Here is a 25,981-nt window from a genome sequence, read left to right as displayed (position 1 = left end):
GCTTCAAAATAAAGTGCATTCTGACTACGTTCATTACTCAAGCTTGGTCACTTATTACTGATCCTTGTGAAGAGAACAGCTATTAAGTGATTCAAACAGAAAAAAATCTGTCAGTTGATGTGACAAAGTACTTGTATATTTACTTGTATATAAGTGTATGAAATTTTACTGATGTTGTTAGAGCCCTGAGTGTTTCCTGTTTCTCTTTCAGTTTTTGCTTTCAGAGGGAAAAAAAAGTTAAATTTATATTACACAGTGCAAATTCTTTTTTCATATACCCCTAGATATTCCTGTTTTGCTTAGGCTAAGGATTCTAAAAGTAATAAAGTTGTATTCGTTTCTCCTCCAAAAGAATTTTACTTAAAAAAAAAAAGATATTAACATAAGGAAAGGAACTCACACTTTATTCATAGCGTTTTTCATCACAATGTTCTCTTTACATGCTATATCTGCCTCCGGGAAGATTATGTGACATTAAGTAGTGATGAGAAAAAAGTTTTGACTTGAACTCACACTCAAACTATCAGATGCTAAACTATTGTGATTAGCTGTGGCACAGCACTCATTCTGCAAGAAAGTGGCTGATGTCTACCTGTAAATACTAGCATCAGAGGAAACATGCTTAGCCACTTCAAAATCCTGAAACTAACCATTGAAACAGGATTATAAGCAGATTTGGGATACGAGGTAAGATGGGCTAGCTGCACACCAGACTTGCTTAGATACCATTAACTCAAACAGCACTATGACCACAAACACATGAGTTAAAAGGAGTTGGGCTAATATACAAATCACTCAAAAGTACAAAACTTACATATTGACATATCCTTTACACTTCTTATGATTTTCTAAACACAAACATAACTTTTGATGTGGCACAGAGAACTATGGTCTAGACACGTTCATAAACCTGTGGGTCCATCTGATTTTGCTTAGCTCCACAAAAAAGTCCTGGCTAAACAGATCAGTGTATTAACTGGTAATATTCCAAAATTTGAAGTGAAGATGTTTAATGTTCTTGTGCCTCCAATCCAATCCCTAAGGGACAGCAAATTGTGTTCGGAATTGCAGTACTCACAGCTGTTGCCTGCTCTATTACCCCTCTGTCCAGCTGAATGTTCGGGCTCCTTGTATGGAAACTGTAAGGTCGTATCCAAGGTTCTGAAACCTTCTTTAAGAGAATGATGCTTGTAGTACTCCACAAGTTCCTTTAGGATAAAAGAATTAAAGATTATTTTTGATAAGGATACTTTTTTTTAAATATTTTATTTATTTGACAGAAATCACAACTAGGCAGAGAGAGAGGAGGAAGCAGGCTCCCCGTGGAGCAGAGAGCCCGATGCGGGGCTCAATCCCAGGACCCTGGGATCATGACCCGAGCCGAAGGCAGAGGCTTTAAACCCACTGAGCCACCCAGGCGCCCCTGACAAGGATACTTTTATTCTCAAATACATGAACTCCTTGAACACATAATTATGTACAAGAGGAGGATGACTGATTTAATGCCAGATTTTCCAAAGTGTATGGGAGGGTAAGTAAACGATCATCTTTCCCTGCTTTCTGGATGTACATGGCACCTAACTAACTAGTAATCGTCCTTGTTTCTAGCCGGCCATCGGTAATGGGAGTTACCACCTACTGTTACTCATGGATAGAGAGCATCCTGTTAGTCTTCAATCAGATGTGGTCAATGAAAAGAAACCATACTAAACTTTAATTGCAGAACAGTAATTATTGTTCTTATTTATGAAATACTTGCTTTTCTAAACAAAAATAAAGGGAGCAGCTGTTCGCTAAATATATAGCAATTTCTCATTTCCTGCATTTTCTTTCAACATAGCAGAAAAACAAACTTGATTCTCAATGTTCTTTTCTACAGTAAACCAAAAACTACAAATGCCCCCTGACATTATTTCTGGCTTACAGTGAAGTGTTAGTGCCCTTCCATAGCTCTGCACAGCATCTGCTACTTAGAGAGGTCAACACTGTAGTACTTTGCATTTTCCCTTACACCTAATTTGCCTTAAATATACCCAAGCCTAGTTGAATAACCATCCACCATCTTCCATACTAAAATTTCAGAAAGTTCTCTTAAGATGTCGGTTTCGTAGATTCTGCACAAATCTGAATCCTTCTATTTTAAGTAGAAAAATGAATAATAATTCATAATGGAAAAATGCATATTATTATTAGATGAGTACTATAGGTATAATGTTTCTTAGAAATACCTAAAATAAAAAGCAATACCACTTTTAACCTAATTATTTGGTGCTTCAATCAACATTTAAAACAAATAGGGTAAAAGTAACTTATTTCCTCTAAAAACCACCACTGTCATCAACTCAGTACCTCCATTCAGTGGTTATGTTCAAAGTTCCCCAAAACAAATCAACTGAGACAAAAACCATCCAAAAGAAGTGAAAAAAAATCATCAATGATTTCTATTATTTATAATTTACATTATTTATGGCTAACCTTGGATGAGTTATAGAATGCATTGTGTGGGGTGTTCCAGGGTCACTAAGATTATGAAGATAAAGCTACTACCTCTAGGACTGCTCACTCTTGATGGAAAGTTAAGGGTTATGGGCGCTCAAAGGCAAGAAAGAACACTTCTTTTTAGGAGCCCCATGGAGAGGATGAGGGAATGGTTCATGACAGAGGTAGCATGACTTAAACTGAATAACAGGCAAAACTGCAGAAGCCAGGAAGGCGGAAAGGATTGCTTTAAGTTAACCAGTCAGTCTAGGAACAGACATAAAGGTGATTGAGTAAAGGCCACATTCATAAACACAAAGCGGCATGGTTTGGCTGAAGCACTGGGTAAAGCAAATGGAGATTCTTCAACTCCCACATCTGTAAAATGGGGAGAATGCACCAGTGCACCGGCTATAGTAAGAATGCATAGAGTGTCTGGCATGTGTGAATAATCATAGCTATCACCATAATCCCACACGCCAGGACTTTTACAGGGCTTTGCACCATCTCCACACAATAAACAAGAAACAGGTTTAGTGCCCATTGATAGTCAAGTCTCAGAGAAGTGAATTGACATGTGCAAGGTTGAACAGGTGATGTCTGTCTCCAAAGTCTGTGCTCTTAACTACATCACACTATTAGCAAGTATTGCTTGGCAAATGTAAATACAAAAAAATGGAGGCAAAAGGGAAGGAGTATTTTCTAAATGTCCATGATATACCAAAAACTTAGTTATCTTAGAACTAAGATGCTAAGGTTTTACATACTTCATGTCTATAACTATCCCTATCTATCTATCTATCATCATTACTGTTTCTTCTATTATTTCTTTTTTGAGCCCAGATTATGGTGGTCTTTGATGAAGCAAAGGAATCTGGAATCTGACCAATTTGAAAAGAAAAAAAAATCAAAATACCAGAGAGCAGCTTATATCCTCAAAATGGCTTCAATAATCAGAATGTGGCATTTGTATTATGGTGATTTTTAACATGGTTTGCGAAGTCTAGAATTAAATTCTAGAGACTAATATTATTTAATGCTTTTTAAAAACAAAAGGCAAAATTTTGTAAGGTCTCTGCAAGAACTGTACATACACATACATCATGTTGCTAATGCAAATGATTACCAAAGTGTTCTTTCAGTCTTATCATTTAAACTCAGTAAAATGTGTTCTTTAACAAAAATATGAAAATAAACCTGAAAGTAACTATAAGCCAATAACTTGGAGCTTCAATGTAATTTTGTCATAAACAGTATGAATTTTATGCATTATAATATTATGGATTAGTAGGAATTAAAGTTTATGTGAAGTTGGCAAGAATCCACAGACTTACCATACTGAAAAGGACTTGGTGATCATTTCATACCTTCCCATATCCAAATTTTATGTAAGGAAAAAATGACTTTTCCAAGGCCTAGGGTCATGCAGCTTGGTAAGCTGCAAATACTCTTTTACCACTTCACTAAGCATAGAAGATATTTTAGTTCCATTTTTACAGACTTGTGTGGGTAAATCTTCCTACATGTTTTCTGACTGGGTAGAATTAAATTGTGCCACTGTGGGTCTTTTCCAATTCATGCCTTTATGCTTTCTGTATTTTAGTCTAATCCACCCCTGCTTTAGCAGTCATTGACCTTCAGGTACTACAAGTAAATAAGAAGACTCTAAACAAAAGAAATCGCTAAGCTTTCCTTATCTCACACTGACACAGCCGTGTCAACAATTCAAGTCTCTCTGAAAAATAATGAGGGAGAGTCAGTCATTCCAATTACCAAGGAAACAGGCAATGGAGATGATTTATAAACAGCATTTGGACGTGGATTGTCTGGCATACATGAAAATTAGAACAAAATTAATGCCTTGTAATCTGGATATAGAAATTCATTTAGAATTTGAATTTAATGACTAAGAAAAACAAAGATTTTGATTAGCCAAGCTATTGAAACCCAAAGGGAAAAGCTTAGGTCATAACCACCTAAGGTCAATCTTCTCTTTGAGAAACTGGCTAACTTAGAACAAGTTCTGGAGTTTGCTTCCATTTCACATCCTTGCCAAATTAAAATTTAATTCCAGGCCCTAATAAGTTTCATAGGTAGAAGCATATAACTTTACCACCCATAATGGAAGGATACGGAACCATTCTCAAGCAACAACTCAAATGCACAGACCATTATGTACTTAAAATGGAAACTGTGTTATTTGACATCAATGTGATGAAAGGCAATTCCTTGAAGTTGTGTGATCCTGATTTGGAGATGCCCTTACGCATTGCCAGAGTGAAGTCAAAGGTGCCTATTAATCCTCTCTTCCCTTCCAAACGGCCTGTTTGCTAGAACAGGAGCCATTCTTTCTGATCAAGTACCCATGTGGTATTTTTGAGTTTAGGTGTAAAGGACAGCACTACTGTGAGTTCTTGCTACCGACAGATTTACAAATTTGAAAGCTTCTTTAGAATAGTGGAGTCACTTTGAGTTCTGCAAAAATGTAATGATTCCATAAGGTAAGGATGCAATATAACTTGGCTCAACAATCAAACGGAAACAAAGAGGAGGGGCAGCTCCAGACTATGGTTCCTTGGTCTCTTCAGCAGTTTTTAGTTATTTGCTAAACCTGTCAAAGTATTTATCCAAGACACAGTTTTTCAGCTGCTTAGCTTTCTTTTTACAATTATATCCTTTTGCTAGTATTTTTTAGTTTCATCGTAGTTATGCTATTAATTCTGAATCCCCTCCCTTTAACACACTGTGCTATGTGCTTCCCTTACATAAGACGCTTTCCTCCAGCTAGGGAAGGAAAACAACATGCCTGCATCTCTAGCAGTGGCATTTATGATATTTTACACATACCATATAAGGGGAGCCTGTTTTAGCTCCGTGACAGTACTTTTCATTCCCTTTCCAGAACATCACTACAGAAACTTTTGCTGCTCTCTGGTACACATTATTTAAGGACGCTGGGGGTCTGCTGCTTATCCTAGAATCACAGTTTTGTATGTAGATAGGAAAGCAAGGACCTATGTCCACTAATCCAGGTCATGAAGTATTTACCGGCTTTTCACTTCTTAACCTCAGCTGCTGATGAACTTTCCGGAGCTGAACCAAGGGACACAAAGCTGAATTGATTGGCCCTTTCCAGCAACTAGTCCTTTCATTCTCTTTTGCTTGTCTCCTCGGATGGGAGTTCCTTTTGTTACTTTCAAAGTCGGCAAAGCTGGCAGTCATCTTTTGGCCCTACAGCACTTTTTTTTAAGTCTCACATTAACTGAAATACTGTGGAGCAGGCTCATTACCATCCACGGAAGTTCTGCTGGTGAGAACTCAAGCTGCTGTTTCTTGCAGCGATGTGGAGACCCCCTGTGCCTGCTTTTATCAGGACTCAGCTGGGGCTGTCATTCATTATTTGTGCATCCACTTGCCACCTGCCTCCTAGGTTTTCAGGAAAAACCTCCTCAGGTCCAGTTCTCTCTGTGCACAGCCTGCTTGTTCCAACAGAACATTCAGTTGCTTCCAGCAGGAAGGCCGCCTGGATCCTAGTTACTCATTTGGCAGGACTCACATTTTCCAGGATATGATCTTGCTGCCCATCCTTAACTTTTGAATTGAGAATGGGATATTTAGGTGCAGAGAGGTTTTCTGCCTTTTCTTTCAACTCAAGATGCTTCTATTTCTTTAAAACACTAATCCCTGTCTCAAAGCAGCTCTAGATTTTTAGATACGGCTTTCAGGCTGGCCGATTTTGTAAGGCTCTCTTATATCCATTTTAACTTTAATGTTTAACGTCTGCAAAGTGCTCTGAGATGTCTTCCGGAGGATGCAATACGTATCATTTGACTGATGGTTCAATCAATGAGTGGTCCTTCCCAATGTTACTCAAAATACTGAAAGTGAGCTTACAAATGCATCTTGTATCTTGTGTCCAAATTCTTCATTACCTCAAGAAACCCTCAAACTTCAAAATCAGACTTGAGACCACTTTTAAAGAAACATGAACTTTTTCTTTATTGTCAGCAATGCATATATAATGCCATATGGACCCTATTTTTATGACATTCATAATATGATGCACTAATAAAATTATTGAGTGCTAATTTTTTAAATTGTAGGACTAAAGTAATCTTGGTTCATTAGAAGCAACTTGGTAAGAATGAACTATTTCAATTTAAATATAAAATTCCTACGAAATACCAACTCTTTGGTAAAAATGCTACCCTGTTAATACTTAACTTTCCAAAATAATGAAACAGAATCATAGCACAGATGATTTAAAATCGCAGAAAATACAAAAAGTTTTTCTATTTGACATTATATTGTATTTTGCACGGAATGAACCTAGTGAGAGGTGTTTTACCAGTCACAATTTTTTTGTTGTTATTAAAAATACCTTCTTCTGGAATTTGAGAGGCAGGGCGGAGCAGGGGGAGGGTCATGGGGGAAGGGAGGGAAAAAAATGAAACAATATGGGACCCCGGAGGGAGATAACCACAAGAGACTCAATCTCAGGAAACAAACTGAAGGTTGCTGGAGGGGAGGGGTGTGGGAGGGATAGGGCGGCTGGGTGATGGACATTGGGGAGGGTACGTGTGCCGGTGAGTGCTGTGAATTGTGTAAGACTAATGATTCACAGACCTGTACCCCTGAAGCAAATAATACATTATATGTTAATAAAAAAAATATACCTTCCTCTGTCTGCATGAGCAGTTAGAGGCAGAGGAAGGAAGAGGAGAAATCCATGTGAACGATGTGCCCTGTGACTCAAACACAAGGCGAAACACAAATCACTGGAAGTTGACCGAATTTGTCCATTGTTCTAAGAATCATAAATCATATGGACTCTGAAATGTTATCTAAAACTTGCAAACTGAATTTACAGTGAAAAATATGAGTAAGGCAATATAAAACTCAATTGGAATTCTTAGAATTATCAGGATTCTGCTGCAAAATTACAGGGGTCTCTTTATAAACAACTTTTCAGTGCACAAAATTTCTAAGAAGAGATCGAATTAAACTGACCTTTGAAATAAGAGCAAAATAAGGACCACAGATTGAAAAGAACTAATCAATGCTTACCATTAAACTTTTAAATTTTCTATTTTCTGCAATGTGAAAAAAGCCATCTCTTGTTAAAATCTTGATGTGCTTGGCTTCATTATTGTACCTGTGGGCAATGAATAACGTATGAATATAAATGTGTTTTTAATCAGTAGAAATCAATAATTACCAGAGGGCATGCCCCAATAAAATTATAGAATTAATTCTGAAGACAAAATATATACCTATGCCAATACACTGGTGACAGCTAATTAACAAAATAAATTTACTAGAGTGGTTGAAGATACAACTAATATTTGAAGTGAGAAGGGTTTTTTTTTTTTTACTAGATTGGTCAACTACTCAACAGAGTGACCAATCACTTCGCCCAATTTATTGAGCGAGTTCAGTTTGAGAATATAGAAAAACAAAATCAAATAAGACAAAATCTAGTAATATATATTTTAGACTTAATGAGAAACACACACATCAGATCACCAAAATATAATGTTATGAAAGAAATCTAATATGCCAATTAGCGGCCTATAACACTTAATACTGTTTTTCTAACAGATATTTTCAAGTATTAATGAACTGTCTGGATAGATGCATTATTTCTGCTGCAATTAGAGCCCTGGTTTTTAACATCAGTGTTATATGTGTCAGATGGTCTATGCAATTATGAAAACAGGAAATCTATTTCTGTAAAAGTACTTGTCCTACTTACTTAATGCTAATTGCATATTCTCCTGACTCTTTGGTCCTGTGCCTCACAAGGTAAGTACTATTTACCCTATTAATAAGTTCAGTTTCTGCCTGCAATCTTTCCATTGCTCCAGCATACCTGAAAGAAAGAATGACACAGAAAATCTGGGTAATATACCTGGAACAGAACCGAAGCGAAAGTAAGTCTCTGTCAAGATTTTAACTTAGTGGCAGATCGGAGCTGGTTTTACTTCGATACTAACTAATTACATTACTTCAAAAAAAAAAGGGAGAAAAATGTCCTTTGAAAAGTGAAAAGCAAAGGCTCTACAAAGCTAGCATGGTGAAGTGAACAGTGCCTAATGCATAAAAAGCACCCAGTCAATATTTATCAAATAAATAAAAGAGACAGAGGAGGGAGTAGGTATTGAGTTAGAGAGAGACTTACAGGGAGTTTGAGAACAAGAAGGAAAAAGACTTGTGAGGGAGGGACTATCACGTACAGGACATTTGCATAGGAAAGGTGAAATTTTAGAGGGGAGGGTGTAGGGGATTTAGGAGAGCCTGGTGGTGAGTATTAAGGAGGGCACATATTGCAAGGAGCACTGGGTGTGGTGCATAAACAATGAATCTTGGAAAACTGGAGTAAAATTAAATTTAAAAAATTTTAACAAAATTTAAAAAATAAAATCTCTCAATTAAATATCAATATTTTCAATAATAGAATTCTTCCTAAACTATTTTCACCTTAAACATACCCAAATTCCTTAACATTAACAGTAATAATCAATGGCCCAAATCTAATGTTAAGATACTCTATAGTGACCGTTTCACATCAAATACATGTTTTACATTTAATGGCAAAATATAGCAGAGATTTTGGGCAATGAAAGTTAAAGGGAAAAATTTCACGTCTCAAAACCTTCATGAATTAGTATTTCAAAACTTCACGAATTAGTATTCCAGAAAATTCTCTGATTCACACATAGACTAGGGTAACTAACTCAGTTTAAATACCCACCTTTAATTCATACTAAATGCGTATTTAAGATACAAAAATTTGTTGAAGGAGGACATGTGAGATTTCTAGCAAGTATAGAAGGAGAGGCAAGGGCATTTTATGCAGATGGTACCTTGGGATAAAAAGCATTTATGATAACCTATGAACTATTATTAGTACCTGGGATGTTCTGATCACTCTTCCATCTTATCTCTCATTAGTCTCCAACCTTCTTTCAGGTTCAGGAGTTCACCAGCCTCTTTTTGGTCTTAAGAGTCTTCCCATAGACTGTTACTGCCTGTACAAAACTCACCCAATCCACATACATGCCTTCTCATCACTCAAGCTTAGAGTGACCTTCTCTGACCATCTCATCTGAAGAATGTTGTCCTGCATCTTTATTCTTTTTTTTTTTAAAGATTTTATTTATTTATTTGACAGAGAGAGATCACAAGTAGACAGAGAGGCAGGCAGAGAGAGAGAGGGAAGCAGGCTCGCCGCTGAGCAGAGAGCCCGATGCGGGACTCGATCCCAGGACCCTGAGATCATGACCTGAGCCGAAGGCAGCAGCTTAACCCACTGAGCCACCCAGGTGCCCCTGCATCTTTATTCTAATCTCTCCATGGCACCTACTGCAATTAGTATATAGTATATGCATTTTTGTCAAAGTAACACATGAACATAACTTCTAAAAGTCAACTCGTGCTATAATAATAATGAAAAAGTAGCATTACCCCATCTGATTAGTTTTCTATCCCAAGCTCCATTTCAAGCATTTTATCTATTTTTTTAATCTGTGCTTGAATATTTCTAAATAATCAAACTATAATTTCTTAATTTTAGGAGTCAGGAAGGAAAATGATTTTCTTCTCCATTCATGCTCATTCCTTCATGGTCTTCTCCTCACTCTGGTTTCTGTAACCTCTACAAAGCCAAGCCATCATCTGGCCCAGTTTTGTCACGTTTTCATAGTCAAAGAATATCCGACATCCAAAAAACAATTCCTCGAGTTTTTGTTCACTAAATCTTGTCTTGCAAATTCTCTCCAAATTCTCCAAGAGAATGATAAACCCCTGAGTAATACACTTCTCAACACCATATACTGAACCTATCCATTTTTTTTCTATGGAGACATTCATTTCTTCCAGACCCACTTGGTCTAGTCACTACTACTTGCTCTCTAAGCCTGCTGAATTATTATAGTCTTGGGATATCCCATTGCTTTCATTCCCTGGATTCTCTATCTCCCTCTTTATTGGTTTATTAGCTCATCCTTCAGCTTCCTATAAATGGGTTGTAATACTCAGAATGCCTCCCATCCAGAAAAATATTTTTATTTTACTTGATATTTAATTGAGAATTTGAGTATAGAATTCTAGGTGAGAAATTACTTTCCTTCTCAGATTTTGAGACATTGTCCTATTGTCTTCTCACTGGCAATTGAGTGCCATTCTGATTCTTTGTATGTGATCTGATTTCTTTTTCCTCCCTGGAAGCTTTCAGACTCTGTTTGCTCTATATTATAAAATTTCAAGATAACGTGCCTTCCAGTTAAATGTCATACGTTTTACTTCAATACTGTCCTGGCTTCTCAGTGGCATCTTTGATTTGGAGCCATATATCCTTCAGTTCTGGGAAATTTTTGTCTTATTTTTTTGACAATTGCTGCTCTCTTTTCTCTTTCTTGAGTTCCCACTAAACAAAGGCTGTGCCTCCTGGATCAACTATCTAATTTCCCTATCTTTTCTTCCATATTATCAAATTATTTCTCTGATTTTCTGGAGGATTTGCTCAACTTTATTTTCCAACTCTACTACTTAATATGGAATTTAGAAGAGCTCTTTCTTGTTCTGATTTTCCTTTTATAAAACATCCAGCTCACTTCTATAGGTACTGTCATCTCTTAATTCTGAGAATATAAACTAAAGGCTTAAAAAGTAAATCTTTCTTCTGCTCATGCTAATGTCTGCCTTTTCCTTGTTTCTTTTCCCCATTTATTCTATTTGCTCTCTAGTTCAAGGCTTTTCTCAAATGCCTAGTTACTCTTTGTAGTCTGTTTATATTTGGGAGAGAGGCATCTCAGTGGGGGTGGGGAGCACCAAAGCAGACTCGCTGGGTAGGAACATAATCATTTGGCAAGCATGTGATTCATGGGGCTGGATAATACCCAAATGATTTTTGGATTTTTTTTTTTTTTTGACCGAGTCTATTCAGCTCCTTTAGAGAAAAATCTTCCAGATTCCTGTCTGGATGCAATGAGAGGATAGTCTGTGTGTATTAGACCCAGCTGTCACAGTATTGGAACTGAGCTATATAAAGGACCTGGGGATCGTCATCAGTCAGTGTGTAGACTTTCCTTAATTTGACTACTCCACAGCATAGCATCTCGCTCAGTCTCTGCTGGCATTGCTCTTTCTAAGTGTAAGCCCTACATGGTTCAGTTTTTCCACAAAATAAACCTTCCAATTCCACTATCTCCTGCTATGGTAGGGAAAAGTAAGTTGCTGACTATTTGGAGAATGGGGTAGGAATCTTGGCATCTGCACCCTGTTCTTCATATGGATTTTCAGATAGCTCCCCAGTTTTAAGCCCCATGTCTCATCCCTGCCTGCAGCATGTGTACCTCCCCTCCCCACCCCGCACCGACACACACACACAATCAGACTACAAAGAATCAGAAATCAGAATGGGCTCTTTCCACCATCTTGGAACCTGTGGAGGTCTGCTGGGAAAAGGACTCCTAAATCAACAAATATGTCTGGAAGGCTGTGGTCCAAGGCTGTTTTTGCTGTCTAGAAAGCAGGGCCTCCAGAACCAGAGGAAGCACACAGCTCTTCTTAAAATTGAAGGTGTTTATGATCAAGATGAAACTGAATTCTAGGCAGAGATGTGCTTACATGTAGAAACCAAAGAACACCACAGTGACTCTTTTCTGATATTCTTGACCATTTTGTCCCCCAGCAGAAAGCATTTCCCATGAAACTGTCTGTTTAGTGTGAATAAACTAAGTTGCTCAAGAGAAAGAAAAATGGCAATTTAAAAAGTTTACTATGAAATATCTTTATTTGTTCCTGTCTTCAAGGCTCTTCCCTTATCTGAACACTTTGATTTTTATCATCATTAGGAACAATACTATTCTAACTCATCTTTACAATAGAATTTTACATATCTACAAGGGTGCATTTTAAAACAACGTGTTCCAAAACTAATCTCCTGTACCTGGGAACCATTCAAGGCACAGGAGATTAGTTTTTTCAGTTTATTTTTTCTTTTTCAGTTTATTTCTTTTTCTTCTTTTTCCTTCTTTTAATTTCTTTTTTTTCTATTTTCTTTTCAGTTTATTTCATGAAATCCATGTAGTTTGTGTCATTAGTATTTATCTTTAAAATCATTACCCTCGTAACTAGTTATGTGCCAAATAATAAAAGAGAAGGAAGCTGATCACCACACTCTAATGATTTTATCAGCTCCTGCTGGTGTTCCCTTTGATTATCCTTGCTACCAGCTCTATTCTCCAAATTTAATTCCTGTCAAGATCATAGTTTTTAATTCCACGTGGTTCTGACCTCAAATTTATCTTTAAGTAAAAATGTAGCAAAGCTTCCCGGTTCTGTCAAAGCCTGCCATAATTTCTTCAGCAAGCTCAGGGAGGTCAGAGAAAGCTGGTAATAGCTACAGAGGGCAGACGTAATGGCTGGGGAGAGCAAGGGGGCTGATGGGAAGAATTCCATACTTTGGAGAGTGTAGTCCTATAAGAACTGGGCATTTTCTATGCTTTGGTTATAGAATAGAAAATAATCATAATGCTTTTTTCAAAAAAAGTTTTAAAAGATTTTATTTATTTGTCAGAGAGAAAGAGAAAGAATACACACGAAGGAGTGTGGCAGGCAGAGAGAAAGAGAGAAGCAGACACCCTGCTGAACAAGGAGCCCATGTGGGGCTTGATCCCAGGACCCTGGGATCATGACCTGAGCTGAAGGCAGATGCTTAACTGATGGAGCCACCTGGGCATCCCAAGAACACTTTAAAAATATAAGACATTTCGGGTGTTCTATCTACACCTGCAAACTAAACTAGTACTATAAATTCTCAGAATATCTCATTTATATACATATACTGATATCTAATTTGTATGCCTATACTTCATTTCTAGAAAATAAAACAGATGCAGTCCTTTTAAGAGGAGCCAAACATAAAATTCAAGGAAACAAACATAAATAAGTAAATAAGCCATGTTTCGTATTTGGAGAGGCAATATGGCAATGTACAGATGGCATAACTTGGAATCCCAGCTCTGCTGCTCACTACTTGCATGGCCTTAACCTTAGTTTCCTCAGCTGTAAAGATAATAACAACCTTCCTCATAGAGATGTTGGAACACAAAATGAAATAAAACGTAAAATACTAAGCACATAGTAAGCGCTTGGTATATATTAGTCATTATCATCTATGATCACAATTATTCTGGATCCTAAACAGACTTTTTCCAGTTGAAGATATCACTTCCCCTTAAACTCATCATGTCTAAAAAATAATATTCACCATCCCCTTTGCTTCCTTATTTCTATTAGTGATAATGTTGGCCTCTAAGTGATAAGTGGTCTCCATGTAGACCAAGAACGTGAGACATGGATTCATCTTGCTCCTTTCACGTTACAATTTAGGATCGACTATCCTTTCTGGGCTAATTTTTAGTTTTAGAGAATGGAATCATATATTTTTTTCTCTGTTTCATGAAATCTACTCTTCCAAAATATAAGATACATATTTGCCTATGACCCACTCCTTTCTGTGACTGTTACAACTTTGAATTTAGTCAGGTGTGTGCGTGCATACACACACACACACACACACACACCACTCTGATGAAGTTATGGAAAGGTCAGCGATATATAAATTCATTATCGTGTTTTGTCGTATCTGAAAACACCTTTAGCCAGGACAAATAGAAATGGAAGGTGGTTTACTACCTCCATATTTAAGGCATCCTCGAGCTAAGGTTATGGTATTTCAACTTAGCTGCATAAACATTTTTAATACTTACCAGGGTTGGCAAGAATAATCTACAGGTTTGGGCACCTAGGATATAAAAAGCCAAAAAAATAGATTAAGTTTACTTAAGGGAAGCTTTTAGGAATCAATCATTAATTCAGTTGCGCTGACTCAGCTCTATAAAACCCTAAATAGCACAGTTCTGGAACTATCCATTCGCAGTTTTATACAGAGTAAATCATAGAATATGTCAGATAAGTAGAAAATAATTCATTTCACTTTAATTCATTCTTTCATTCATTTTACCACCACTGTACCTCCAAGAGGAGAGATAACAGGAAAAATATGGATTGGAAGCTTTTGGTGTTTATTTTCAAGGCAGTTTAATCCTACCACAAAAAATTAAAATGAAAATGTTAGGAAACCCAAATAGCACTCTGCTTTCCCAGAAAACAGGCAAAGTAAAAATACATACTGGATGTACACTCTTATTTTGTATCACAAATTCTAACCTCTGATTTTGAAGTCTACCAACTGGCAAACCTTTTATTGATGAAAAATCATGGGAAATATTTATTTTTCCCTTTTCTCCTATGGAGCTTGGCAAAAGAGAACAATGTTACATTTGCTATGCAAATAAAGAAAAAACTTCTAGCTGCTAATTATAACTAGAAAATGAACAAAGCCAGAGAAGGTACACCAATATTCCAAGAATAACAAAATATATATTATTAGAGGAGAACAAAGTTTATAGATTCTTAAGGAAAGACAAGGAGTATGAATAGTTTGTTTTGTATTTAGGAATTTTTCATGAATCTGTTACCTTTAATTTGTAACAGAGTTCTGATCAATGTAAATACATCTCTTAGCTATGTCAGTTTTCATAATGGGCTGTTAGTCTTTTGACCTTCCAGATTAACAGTTATATATAATAAAATTCTTTCTGGTCAGTTACTAATAACTCCAAAGTTATTAGTATTTAAATATTTTTATCTTATGGATTATATGTTTAATTTCACCACCATGTAAAATCCTAATACACAGAAAATAATTTTTAGAGTATATTACACCCATTTAAATCCTGCAAATATTTTCTTATACCATTTTGTTTTCACAAATAGGAATCAATTGTCAATAATTTCTCTTTAGAAGATATACATAGGTTAGGAAATCTAATGGAAAAGTATTTCCTCCTTCCTTTTCCCACTTTGTATTCTTTAAATGCGTACTTATTCCTAAATCAATCCTTTTTCCTAGAGAGCTGAAACGAAAAAGCAAACACAGCACAACAAAACAAAACCAAATACACAAAGAGGGGACAGAGAAGGATAAAGAACTTCAACATATTCTATGGATTCCTTTGGCTAGGGAAAGCTGAAGATCCACAAAAATGAAGGGCGATCGAACATTCTAGAGCAGAACCAATATCCCAGGCTATTTTGGTCTGATGTCCTTTCAGAGCTTTCTCACTCTTTGGTGAATATATTCTGATAGGTGAAGTGCCAGGATTATCTTCTCGGCACTGATCCCTATACTGAGGGTGGGATCCTATCCTTCTCCATCTGTCATGGGCCCTCCCCACTTCTATTTATGGGCTTTACTTATATAAAACAATACAGATTTTCTTCTGGATACTTTCCTATCTTTGACTGTGTTCTCATCTTTGATCATTTTTCCCTAATGCTTTTTTCCTACCTTCATCACAGGCTGTTTACATTGTTAAACTCTGGCTGTAGTCACACAGCTTTAACAAAATATTTTACTGGATTTAGAGCATGCATGTAAAATAATATATATAAGATATGTGCTTCCTCCTGAAGTACATCTTATATGAGTTAGAGCAAACAGTTAGAGGTAAGTATTCTGTGTTTGTTTGGCTAGAAATGTCATTACTTCATCCCTACAGAGGAAAGACAGATTTCTAAGTTAACTAATTTCCTTCCAAAACTTTGAACGTATCATTCTTATTGCCTGAAACATTAAAGTTTCATACTATAGACTCTCCATTTGGTTCTTTTTAATAGTTCCTATTTCTCTGTTGAGGTTTCCTGTGCATTTATTATGAACATACTTTCCTTTATGTCCTTGAGCATAGTTATAATAGCTACTTTAAAAAATCTTTCCCCGCTAATTACATCATTTGAGACATCTCAGGGTCATTCTCCTTTGATTGCTTTTTCTTTTGAGTATAGTCTGTGTTTTCCTCCTCCTTTACATATTGAGTAGTTTTGGGTAGTATCTTGGACAATTTGAATAATATGCTGTAGAAGCTCTGAATTCCGTGATGCTTCTAGAAAGAGTGTGATTTTTCTTAAAGTAGGCAGTTAACTTGGTTGAACTCCAACAGCTAACAACCTCCTCTGTGGTGAGAGGCAGATGAATTCTCAGTTTTGTTCTTTTAGCCTAAACTGAGCCACTTTGGGAGTCTGCACCTGGCAGCCAAACTGAGGGAAAGTTTATACACAGAACTTGAGGTCCCTCCCTCTCTGACACTTTCCTTTCTAAGATTTCGGGCTTCCCATTCCACTTCAAGCTTGAAGTTTCCTTCAAGCTCCACACTCTGCTTCTTCAAGCTAGGGATACTATCAGGTTTCCTTCTGAATTTTAACTACCCTACATGGTGAAGCCCAGTGTCTGTCCTCAAGCCAGCCCCAAAACCAAGAAGCTAACCTAGAGTCATCCTCTTTCACTTAGTGTCAACTCTTCCCTTAGCCAATGCCTTCAGACTGTTGATGCTTTACTATCTTGCTCAGAGTTTGTAGCTGTTTTCTGCAGGAAGTATGATCCAACAGGGGCTACTTGGCAACTACCAGAAGTGAAAACTTTTGTTGCCTCCATTATTGCTGCTGTTAGCTATGAGTCAAGTCAACAACTCTTTATAGGTAATCTGTATTCCCCTTAAGGTTGGTTTTAATATTTTCTCTTTGTTTTTGATGTTCTGCCATTGAAATGAACTAAAATGTGTGTAGGTGTTGAATTATTTTATACACTTTTCTTGACTCTTGAGATTAGTTTTACCATAAGTTCTGGAAAATTCTCTGCCATTATTTATTTGAAAATTGGTTTTTCACACTATCTCTATTCTCTCCTTCAATAACATGCATTTGAACTTTATCACTTCATTCTCTTTCAGATTTCCACTTCTTAATTTCTCTGGACTACTCACTGAGAAGTTTCTTCAGATTTGTCTTCCAATTTTCTACCCAACTGTGTCTAATATGTCATGTAATATTTCCATTAAGGTTTTCATTTCATTTACTCTGCCTGATTCTTTGTGAAATACATCCAAGAAATTTGGAAAGTGGCTTGTTCTCTTCTTAGAGTTCTATTCTTTTTTATTTCTTCAACCATATTAAATACAAAAATTTGACCTTGGTACCTGATAATTACAATATTTGCTGTCTATGTGTATCTAATTCTGAATTTTATTTTTTCTGTTGAACTTTGCTTAAGATGGTTTGTTTAATCATGAATGTGAAAATCCCATACTGTGATAAAGTCCCTCGGACTTTATCCATAGAAATTCTTCAAGGACTGTGCGTAATGAGGCTCCAATCCAGAGACAATCTGTATTTGTACTGGAAACACAATCAACACAATCATTTTAAACTGTTTCTAGCTTAGAATTATTGCAGTCACAGAACTGGTATGAATTTCAGCCTCACTCCTTGGTGGTTTTTGGATCTAAAGCTAGGAATTCTTAGGGGAGATTGCTCTCTTTTTTCTTCCCAACTCAGATCCAAGATGAAGATAGATATATCTTCTGTGGAACTGCTTTCTTCCTGCTCACCCACTGAGGACTTCTGGAATCACAAAGAGTTACCCAAGTTTGCACTGTGCTGTAGCTCCAGGCTTTGTCTCCAGTCACCATATTGCCAGAAATGAAACTGTCTCATTTATACTCCTCCTGCTTTCTCCTCAGTTCTAATTTTCTAACTGTATACTTCAGAACTTTTGTTAGACTGGCACAACATATATTGGAGAATAACTTTTGAGTTCAGAATAGAATATTCCACACTACTCATGGGCCCTGATAAACAATATGTCCCAGGGTCAAAGAAGGCACCATCTTCCAAACTCCTTCAACATATCCTCCCTTCCAATCTCTCCACCTATTTATCTTCACTTAACTTATCCTAAACCAACAAATGAATCAATAATTTCATTAAGTAAGCACTAAAAATTTAATAACTATTTGTTAACTTTGCACTGTAAAACAATCGTATTTAGTTAGTATTCCCACCCATAATTATATATTCCTCTTTAAGTCCTTACTAGCTTAAAATTCTGAACATGGTTTTCCTTCTAGTAACTAAGTCACCAAATACCATTTGCTGTAAGCTGATATAATTAGTATCTACTACTGTTAATTACCTAGGTTCAGCTAGGAAATTTTGCTTCCTTTTTCATACTTTTGTTCATTCATACAAACAATTGTAGTAAATACCTGCCATGCGCCAAAATTTTCCTAAAATAAAACTTCAAATGTTCATTTTATGCCATATTCAAGAGGCTGTAAAAAGATAACATGACTTTATATATGAAATGTTTAATGTTCTTGATTTCATGTCTTTTGGTTCCCAAACATCTTAATATTAGAATGTATAATCTCCTGCTTCCTGCCTACATATAAATATCATTGTTTTAAGCATAGGAAGCCTGAATCTTGTTCATACAAATTACAGAAAACTAAAAACTCATTTTGCTTACATAATTAAATAAGAGTGGTATCAAGGTTCAACAATTTTCTAAGATTATTAGATAAGAACATGTGACATTAGATCACAGAACCAATAGAATAGCAAATTCTTTTTGATTCCCTTTGCTTCTAAAATTAATGAAGCTGGAATGAGTGTGTGGTAAATTAATTTACAGACTGCATTCTGAAATCAAGGATGGAGACATTTATAATATTGAAAAGGATGCCTAGTTTGTCAATCTAGTGAGAAGTGAAATATAGCCAGCAAGATAACTTAAGGAGTTTTGTGGTGGTTTTTTTTTTTAAACCATCAACTCCACTATATTAGTAAAGGAATTTCATTTACTTCAAATCAAGAACTTCAAAAGTTTCATAGAAAAATCTACCCTAAACATCAACTTACGATAAAATAATGTCACCTTAAACAGCAATTTATAAATCTAATAAAACATCAAAAAGTACATTTTATGTTATATTCATCCATAATGTTTGAGTAAATGCTCATTCTCTCTCCTAGTATCTATCTAATGTGTTTGAAGGTTTCAGAAAATGTCATTATGACATTAAATAAATAGTAATGACAAACTAAAGCACAGAAAAATGTATTTCGAGATTTGGTTGAAGGATTTGTGGACTTCATGCTATCACACTTTCACATATTCCAGGAGAAGTATAATATCTCTCTATAGCCCAAAATGACCAGGAATAGATTAGAGCCTACCATTCTCACCTCCATGGGAAAGGGGAAATTGCACCTAATCTCTAGCTTTGATTTATTCCTTCTAACATCTTGTAGACAATTTAATTTTGCAAATTCTACTAAGTTGAATTTTCTCCTTGCGTGTGTCAATTAAAAATATTTTCTGACAATGGAATCATGAAGATTTTAGAATTATAGTAACATTGACCATGTATTTCAACTTGAAATTACATGATCCCTCCAGAAAGCATTAATAAAATTACTGAGTGATAAGACCATATCCTTTGTACATTCTTGCACAATTCATTACAGCATCAAAACCAGGAAAAAAATGGAAAGAAAATACTCATACTTACACATGGGCAAGGCTTAACAGCATCACTTGGAAAAAATCCAACTTCTCCAGACGCTAAATTTCTACCCTAAATTAGGAAAAAAAAATATCAGTTTTGAGAACCCATTTACCACAAATGAAAATCTCATAATGCTTTGTACATAGTGTTGTTAATCAGGATCCTCGGAATTACTTACATGTTTTATCCAGTCCTAAACATAACTTACTATGGTTCAGGAAACAAAGCAGAAGCAAAGAGGTTTTAAAATTATTAAACTTTACGTGTTGTTTCAGAAGACAATTATAAAAGAAGGATTCAAGTTTGACTTCCCAAACTACCATTCCATCTTGTTAACTTTATATCCCTCAATCCAATATAGAGATAACAGCGCATTTAATCTTTCTATTTTATGTTCACTAATACAAGTAGATACATTGGTTTTGTGCAGGCTCACAATTAGAAATGTGATTTATATGGTTACTATTGGCATCTTTAACAGAACTCATAAGAACATTCCTCCAACAAGAAAGGAGACATTTCAAGACGTGTGGAAATGGAAAACGATATGATGATGTTTTAGATAGTTTTCAGATTTAGGAGAAATGACAAATGATCAAGTAAAGACAGTTAAGATGTTGGAGGAAAGGATTTTGAGTTAAAATGACATTGTAAATGAAAAGAGAGGAAAGAAATTAGCAGATTTTTAGGAAAACCTAAACACCAATGGACAAAAAAAAAAAAAAAGAATTTATTCATGGAGACCTTTGAACAAATTCTTCTTAAAGAAAAAAAAAAAAATCTCATCAGGGAATGTAAATTGATACAGCCACTGCAGAAAACCCGAGTTTCCTCAAAAGATTAAATAATACAAGTACCATATGATCCAGTTATTCCACTACTGGTATTCACACAAAGAAAACAAAAACACGAATTCAAAAAGATACCTGTGCCCCTATGTTTATTGCAGCATTATTTACAATAGCCAAGCTATGGAAGCAACCCAAGTGTCCACTGACAGATGACTGGATAAAGAAGATGTGGTATATGCATACAATGAAATAGTACTCAGTCATAAGAATGGACGCGATCATGCTATTTGTGACAGCATGGATGGGTCCAGAGGGTATTATGCTAGATGAAAAAAGTCATACAGAGGAAAAACAAATACCATATGATTTCACTTGTATGCAATCTAAAAAAGCAAGTGAAAAAACAAAAAGCAGAAACAGACCCATAAATACAGAGAACTGGTCATTCGCAAAGGGAAGAGAGTTGAGGGGATGAATGAAAGGGGTGACAGGGAGTGGGAGATACAGACTTCCAGTTATGGAAAGAATAAGTCTTCAGAATAAAAGGTACAGGGAATATAGGTACAGAATAAAAGCAGAGGGAATAGAGTCAACTATTGTAATAGTGTTGTATGGTGATGGATGGCAGCTACACTTGTGAGCACGGCATAACATATATATCTGTACAATCACTATGCTGCATACCTGAAACAATGTAACATTCTGTTTTACTTCAAACATACACAAAACCTTATGACACTATGACACTAACCCTACAATTATTTCCCTTTTGCAAAAAGACAAACTATACTCAAAACACACTACAGCAATTAGAACATGTAATTAAAAAGTTCTTATGATGTCTTCTTGTCCAAAAATTGGGTTTATTTTTATATGCTATTTAACCATTGCTTCCTCTCAGTAGCTAAGATGAGTAAATAGCATTATGATTGGATATTATGTGCTATTATTTTTGACAAAGAAAAGTAACAAAAAAAATATTCAGCAAATATTTCCCTCTTGAAACAGTATCCTTTTGTGCCCATGGAGCTTGGCTATGAGTTTGTGGAGAAAATTTTATAAAGTGGGAATCCAGAATTAAAGGATGAGGAGGAAAAAAAAAAGAAGGGGGAAAAGGGAGAAGAGGTGGGAGAGGTATGGGAAAGAGAGAGGGGAAGTGTAACAGGAAAGGGGGAAGTGTTAGAGGAAGGTAAAAAGAACAGAAAAGAGAAGAGGAAAGGTGGGATTCAGACAGAGGGAAAGCAAATAACCAAGCAAGGACAAGATGTTCATTTGGGCAAGGTTCAAGAACTGTATCGCACTTGCGTATCAGGGAAAAGGTAAATGAACAAGTAGAAGATTCATTTATTCAACAAATACAGTATCTAATATTAATTTGGTTAAACACTTAGGAAAATGTAAGAATTCATAAATCATTTCTCAGAATGAAGATACATATACACATAATTTTAATACACACTGAAAAGAGCTAAATACTGTTGGGTGCAGAGGAGAGGCTGTGGAAATTGGAAAGATACTTTCAGTATTAGGGGTTTGCCTGAAAGCTACATGGAAGGGGGGACACGTGAATATAAAATGTGTGGGGTGTAAACATATAGAAATGGAAATGGAAGAGAACATTTTGAAAACAAAATAAAGCATGAGAAAGGGACAGGGATATAAAAATACAGGTTGTACAGGGGCGCCTGGGTGGCTCAGTGGTTTTAAGCCGCTGCCTTCGGCTCAGGTCATGATCTCAGGGTCCTGGGATCGAGTCCCACATCAGGCTCTTTGCTCGGCAGGGAGCCTGCTTCCCTCTCACTCTCTCTGCCTACTTGTGATCTCTCTCTGTCAAATAAATAAATAAAATCTTTTAAAAAAAAATACAGGTTGTACATAGGAAACACAAGTAGAGTCTAATAATGGCTTATACTTAGTGCATCCTTACTGTATACACCACTCTGGGCATTTCATAATCTTTACAGTGATCCTTTGTGGTAGGCCCAATTACTATCCCCATTTTATAGGTGAGGAAAATGAGGTATAGAGAAGTTAAATGATCACCCCCTGATCACAGTGCCAGCAAGTGACATAACCAGAGTTCAAATTCAGATATTCTAACTTCAGAGCTTGGTACTGCCTCTTTGCACAACCATTAGACTCATAAAGGAGGACGGAGGGAGCTAAAAAGGTGGCAAGGAACCAATGTGACTGAGACATTTGAATTTATCAGTGGTGAGGGAGTTTCAGTGATGCAGTTATGTGCTTTAGAAGAAGTAAACTGCCATCAGTGTGCAAGCTGGCTTGTAGATGGGCATGGTGTGGTAGGTGAGAGTATCATTAGAGAACTGTATCACAGTGAGGGAGGAGGGGAAACTGGTACTAGAGATATTGTGGCACTAGAGTCTACAGGGCTTGCCTGGGGAGTGGGTGAAGAGGAGACCATGGGAGTTAAAGACTTGAGTCAAACTGCCAAGGATGGAGGTGATTACATAAGCCACCCAAACAGATAACCCAGTTGTAGACGACAATTATACAGAGGGGAACCTTAAAGTCAGTGGAGCAAGATTATCATGGAAGAAAATGTATACAGAAGAAGATAAAATAACTTACAGGAATTAGTCTAACTAGGAGGCAGGAAGGTAACAGTGTAAGGAGAGTCACAGATTGGAGGGTGATGAGAACACAGTAGCTATAAGGCTGGAATGAAGTGTTCCTCTCATTCAACTGCATTCTCAGAGTGCCTTATTTATTTTAAGCATGACTCTGAGGTACAAGAAAATAAGCAGGATATCTGGGGACTGCATGCCTAGCCAGACCTTTTTACATGACTATACTGCACCACTACTTGAGTACAGGTATGTGGGGGGAGCCCTACACCAAAGAAGCCTCAGAAGAGGAAAAGACAAGGGTGACTGTTTTTAAAAAGTAAAATCAGACCTCTGAGAGTACACTAAAGGAAACAATCTATTTTGCAGGGGAGAGGCCAGAGACAGAGCTCTATGATGGTCCTTCAAAACTAGAGCTGAAGGTAAATCAGCAAGTTGGAAGATTACAGCTATAAGAATGGTGAACTGTAAATTCACATTAGTCAGAAAAAGAGCACACGGTCTTCATCTACACAAAGCAGCATTCAAGAGAAGCAGTGATAGCTCGTCACAGGCATGTTGACCAGCACCTAGAGCCAAACTGACACAGGGTCCTTCATACAGATTGATCCTTTCACTTATTCCTCCTCCAAAGTTTGGCTCACACATTCCTACTCTATCATCTTCATTCTACTCACATCTTCACTCTGCAGGCGCAATTTAATCTCACCCTGTCCTCTTCTGACACCTTTCCAGATTGTTCATAGTACACTGTATCGTGGAGGTCGTTATTGGTCTACATGGTCTTCTCCTTTACTGGACTGAATTCTTTGAATCCAGAACAATGTCAGTTTTTACAAGAGAATGCAAATACAGAGTGACTATTTCATAAATGTTTGCAATTTGAGGTATTTCTCAACCTGAGAGAGTCCCATGTTAGTGAGTAGCATGACCTTAAGTTCCTCTTAACTGAAAAGAAGAAAATATACCACACTTTGTTTTCACACAGTCAAGCACTGAGAAACAGTAAATGTTTCTACATATGAAAATATTCTTATAGTGGCACTGCTTGACCCATCTCTGACATTTTATAGAAGCAAGCAGCATGTTGAAGAAAGCAATGCATGAAACAGAGAGAAAGGAGGTGAGAACACAAATGTAAGACTAGGAGACACATTAATGAATTTTTTAACTTCTGAAGGTGTATGGACAGGCTCAGCTTTTTTTTTTTTTTTTTTTTTTTTTTTTTTTTTTTGTCATTCTTCCTTTATAGAACCAAGATTCCACCTGAAAGGCATGAATGGGAACTGTCCTAGACATTAGAGGAAGGGTCATGGTCATGTAAGAAATGTCCTATAACTAGGGTAAACATGCAATTTTCTGTCCAAACCAGGATCTTTTGAGAGGAAAGGGTAGTGATTAATAATTATGCCAGGACAAAAGGGATAAATTGGGAGAGTTAGGGGTAAACCAGGACATACAGCTACTGAATGAAAAACTATTTTGTTCTTTTTCCCTGCATTTCAAGAACACTACTGGAGTTTTCTCAGGAGAGGTAAATTTTCTCCCAACAGAGTACCAAGGTCATTCTGAATTGTTTTTTCCTCAATGAAATGCCTTAGCAGTGCAGGTTACATTTCTTTAATGGTCTTAGACATCCCTTAGATAACAAAGAGGTGAGAGATAATTTAACATATCTTAACAGATGAATAAAGCTGCATTTCCTCACTCATTCCTAGGAGATGTCAGTTTTAGCTATGGGAGAGAATACGTGCTGTATTCAATGATTTTCCACTTATTAAGGTAATAAGCATCCTACAACATTTGGAAGATTAAAAAACAAAGTAATGTGTAGGAGGAGTGTCTTTGCTTCTCTGGTGGATGTGTGTGGGATGTACATTGATAATTCATTAATGCTAATGGGTGGAGCAGCTGTCAGTCCCCTATGCGTGGATGGAACAGCAGACTGTAGCTACGAAATAAGCCATTTGCAAAGCCAGTGATTTTGTGCACTTTATATGATGATCTGTCTCTGAAATTTTTACTAACTTTGATAGAGGCATGCAGCTGAATTTTCTTCCTCTTTGCATTCCTGTGTGGTTAGTGTATTGTGGGTCAAATAATCAACGTGCCGTTCCTTTTATGCCCCTTACAAATGCCAGAGATAAAAAAATCTTATTTTCTAGTTAGCCCCCTGTCTAATATTGGTTCTTGAGAGTCCCTTAACATCTTCAAGGTCAATTTGAAAACATTCCTCTTTCAGAGTTACATGTCATCTGGTGTACCACAGAGTTCTATCTTTATATGCATTTATTCCGCAGAGCATTCTCTCTATTATGCGAGGAGACTTTTGTAAATCTAACGGTCCCGGTTGATTCATTCTGATGAAAATATTTTCTTTGGAAAGTCTCTGAGAAAATAAGTTATGGGCTATCTATGGTAAGAAAAGATGTACCTTTATAATTTTCATTAACTAAAGAAGAGCAGATACAAAGCTAAATAATATTAAATAATGATTCATAAAATAATAATGCCTTCTGTCCTGAAACGCAAGTTGCTCCCTGTAGAAAAATGTATCAAACTAAAATTATTGATAACTTTCTCTGAAATTCCTGAACATCACAAATATAAATGCATATTCAGACACTTCCTTATTTCTAACTGATCT

At 36.4% G+C, this 25,981-nt stretch overlaps 1 protein-coding gene across 2 annotated transcripts in view; it reads right to left on the bottom strand.

Moving 5' to 3' along the window:
* VAV3 (vav guanine nucleotide exchange factor 3) overlaps positions 1-25,981 on the bottom strand; it is a 362,558-nt gene that overhangs the window by 21,942 nt on the left and 314,635 nt on the right. The window contains exons 21-25 of one of the 2 annotated variants that reach the window (XM_046003440.1): positions 19,959-20,024; positions 14,256-14,290; positions 8,234-8,350; positions 7,546-7,633; positions 1,079-1,208 (exon numbers count right to left, since the gene is read on the bottom strand). In XM_046003440.1, coding sequence (XP_045859396.1) covers positions 1,079-1,208; positions 7,546-7,633; positions 8,234-8,350; positions 14,256-14,290; positions 19,959-20,024 — 436 coding nt within the window. The remainder of the gene's footprint in view (positions 1-1,078; positions 1,209-7,545; positions 7,634-8,233; positions 8,351-14,255; positions 14,291-19,958; positions 20,025-25,981) is intronic. The other variant, XM_046003448.1, reaches the window with a different exon arrangement.

The sequence above is a fragment of the Meles meles genome, chromosome 1, assembly GCF_922984935.1.
Source record: "Meles meles chromosome 1, mMelMel3.1 paternal haplotype, whole genome shotgun sequence".
NCBI classification, from domain to species: Eukaryota; Metazoa; Chordata; class Mammalia; order Carnivora; family Mustelidae; genus Meles; species Meles meles.
This window is presented reverse-complemented; position numbering and strand designations above follow the sequence as displayed.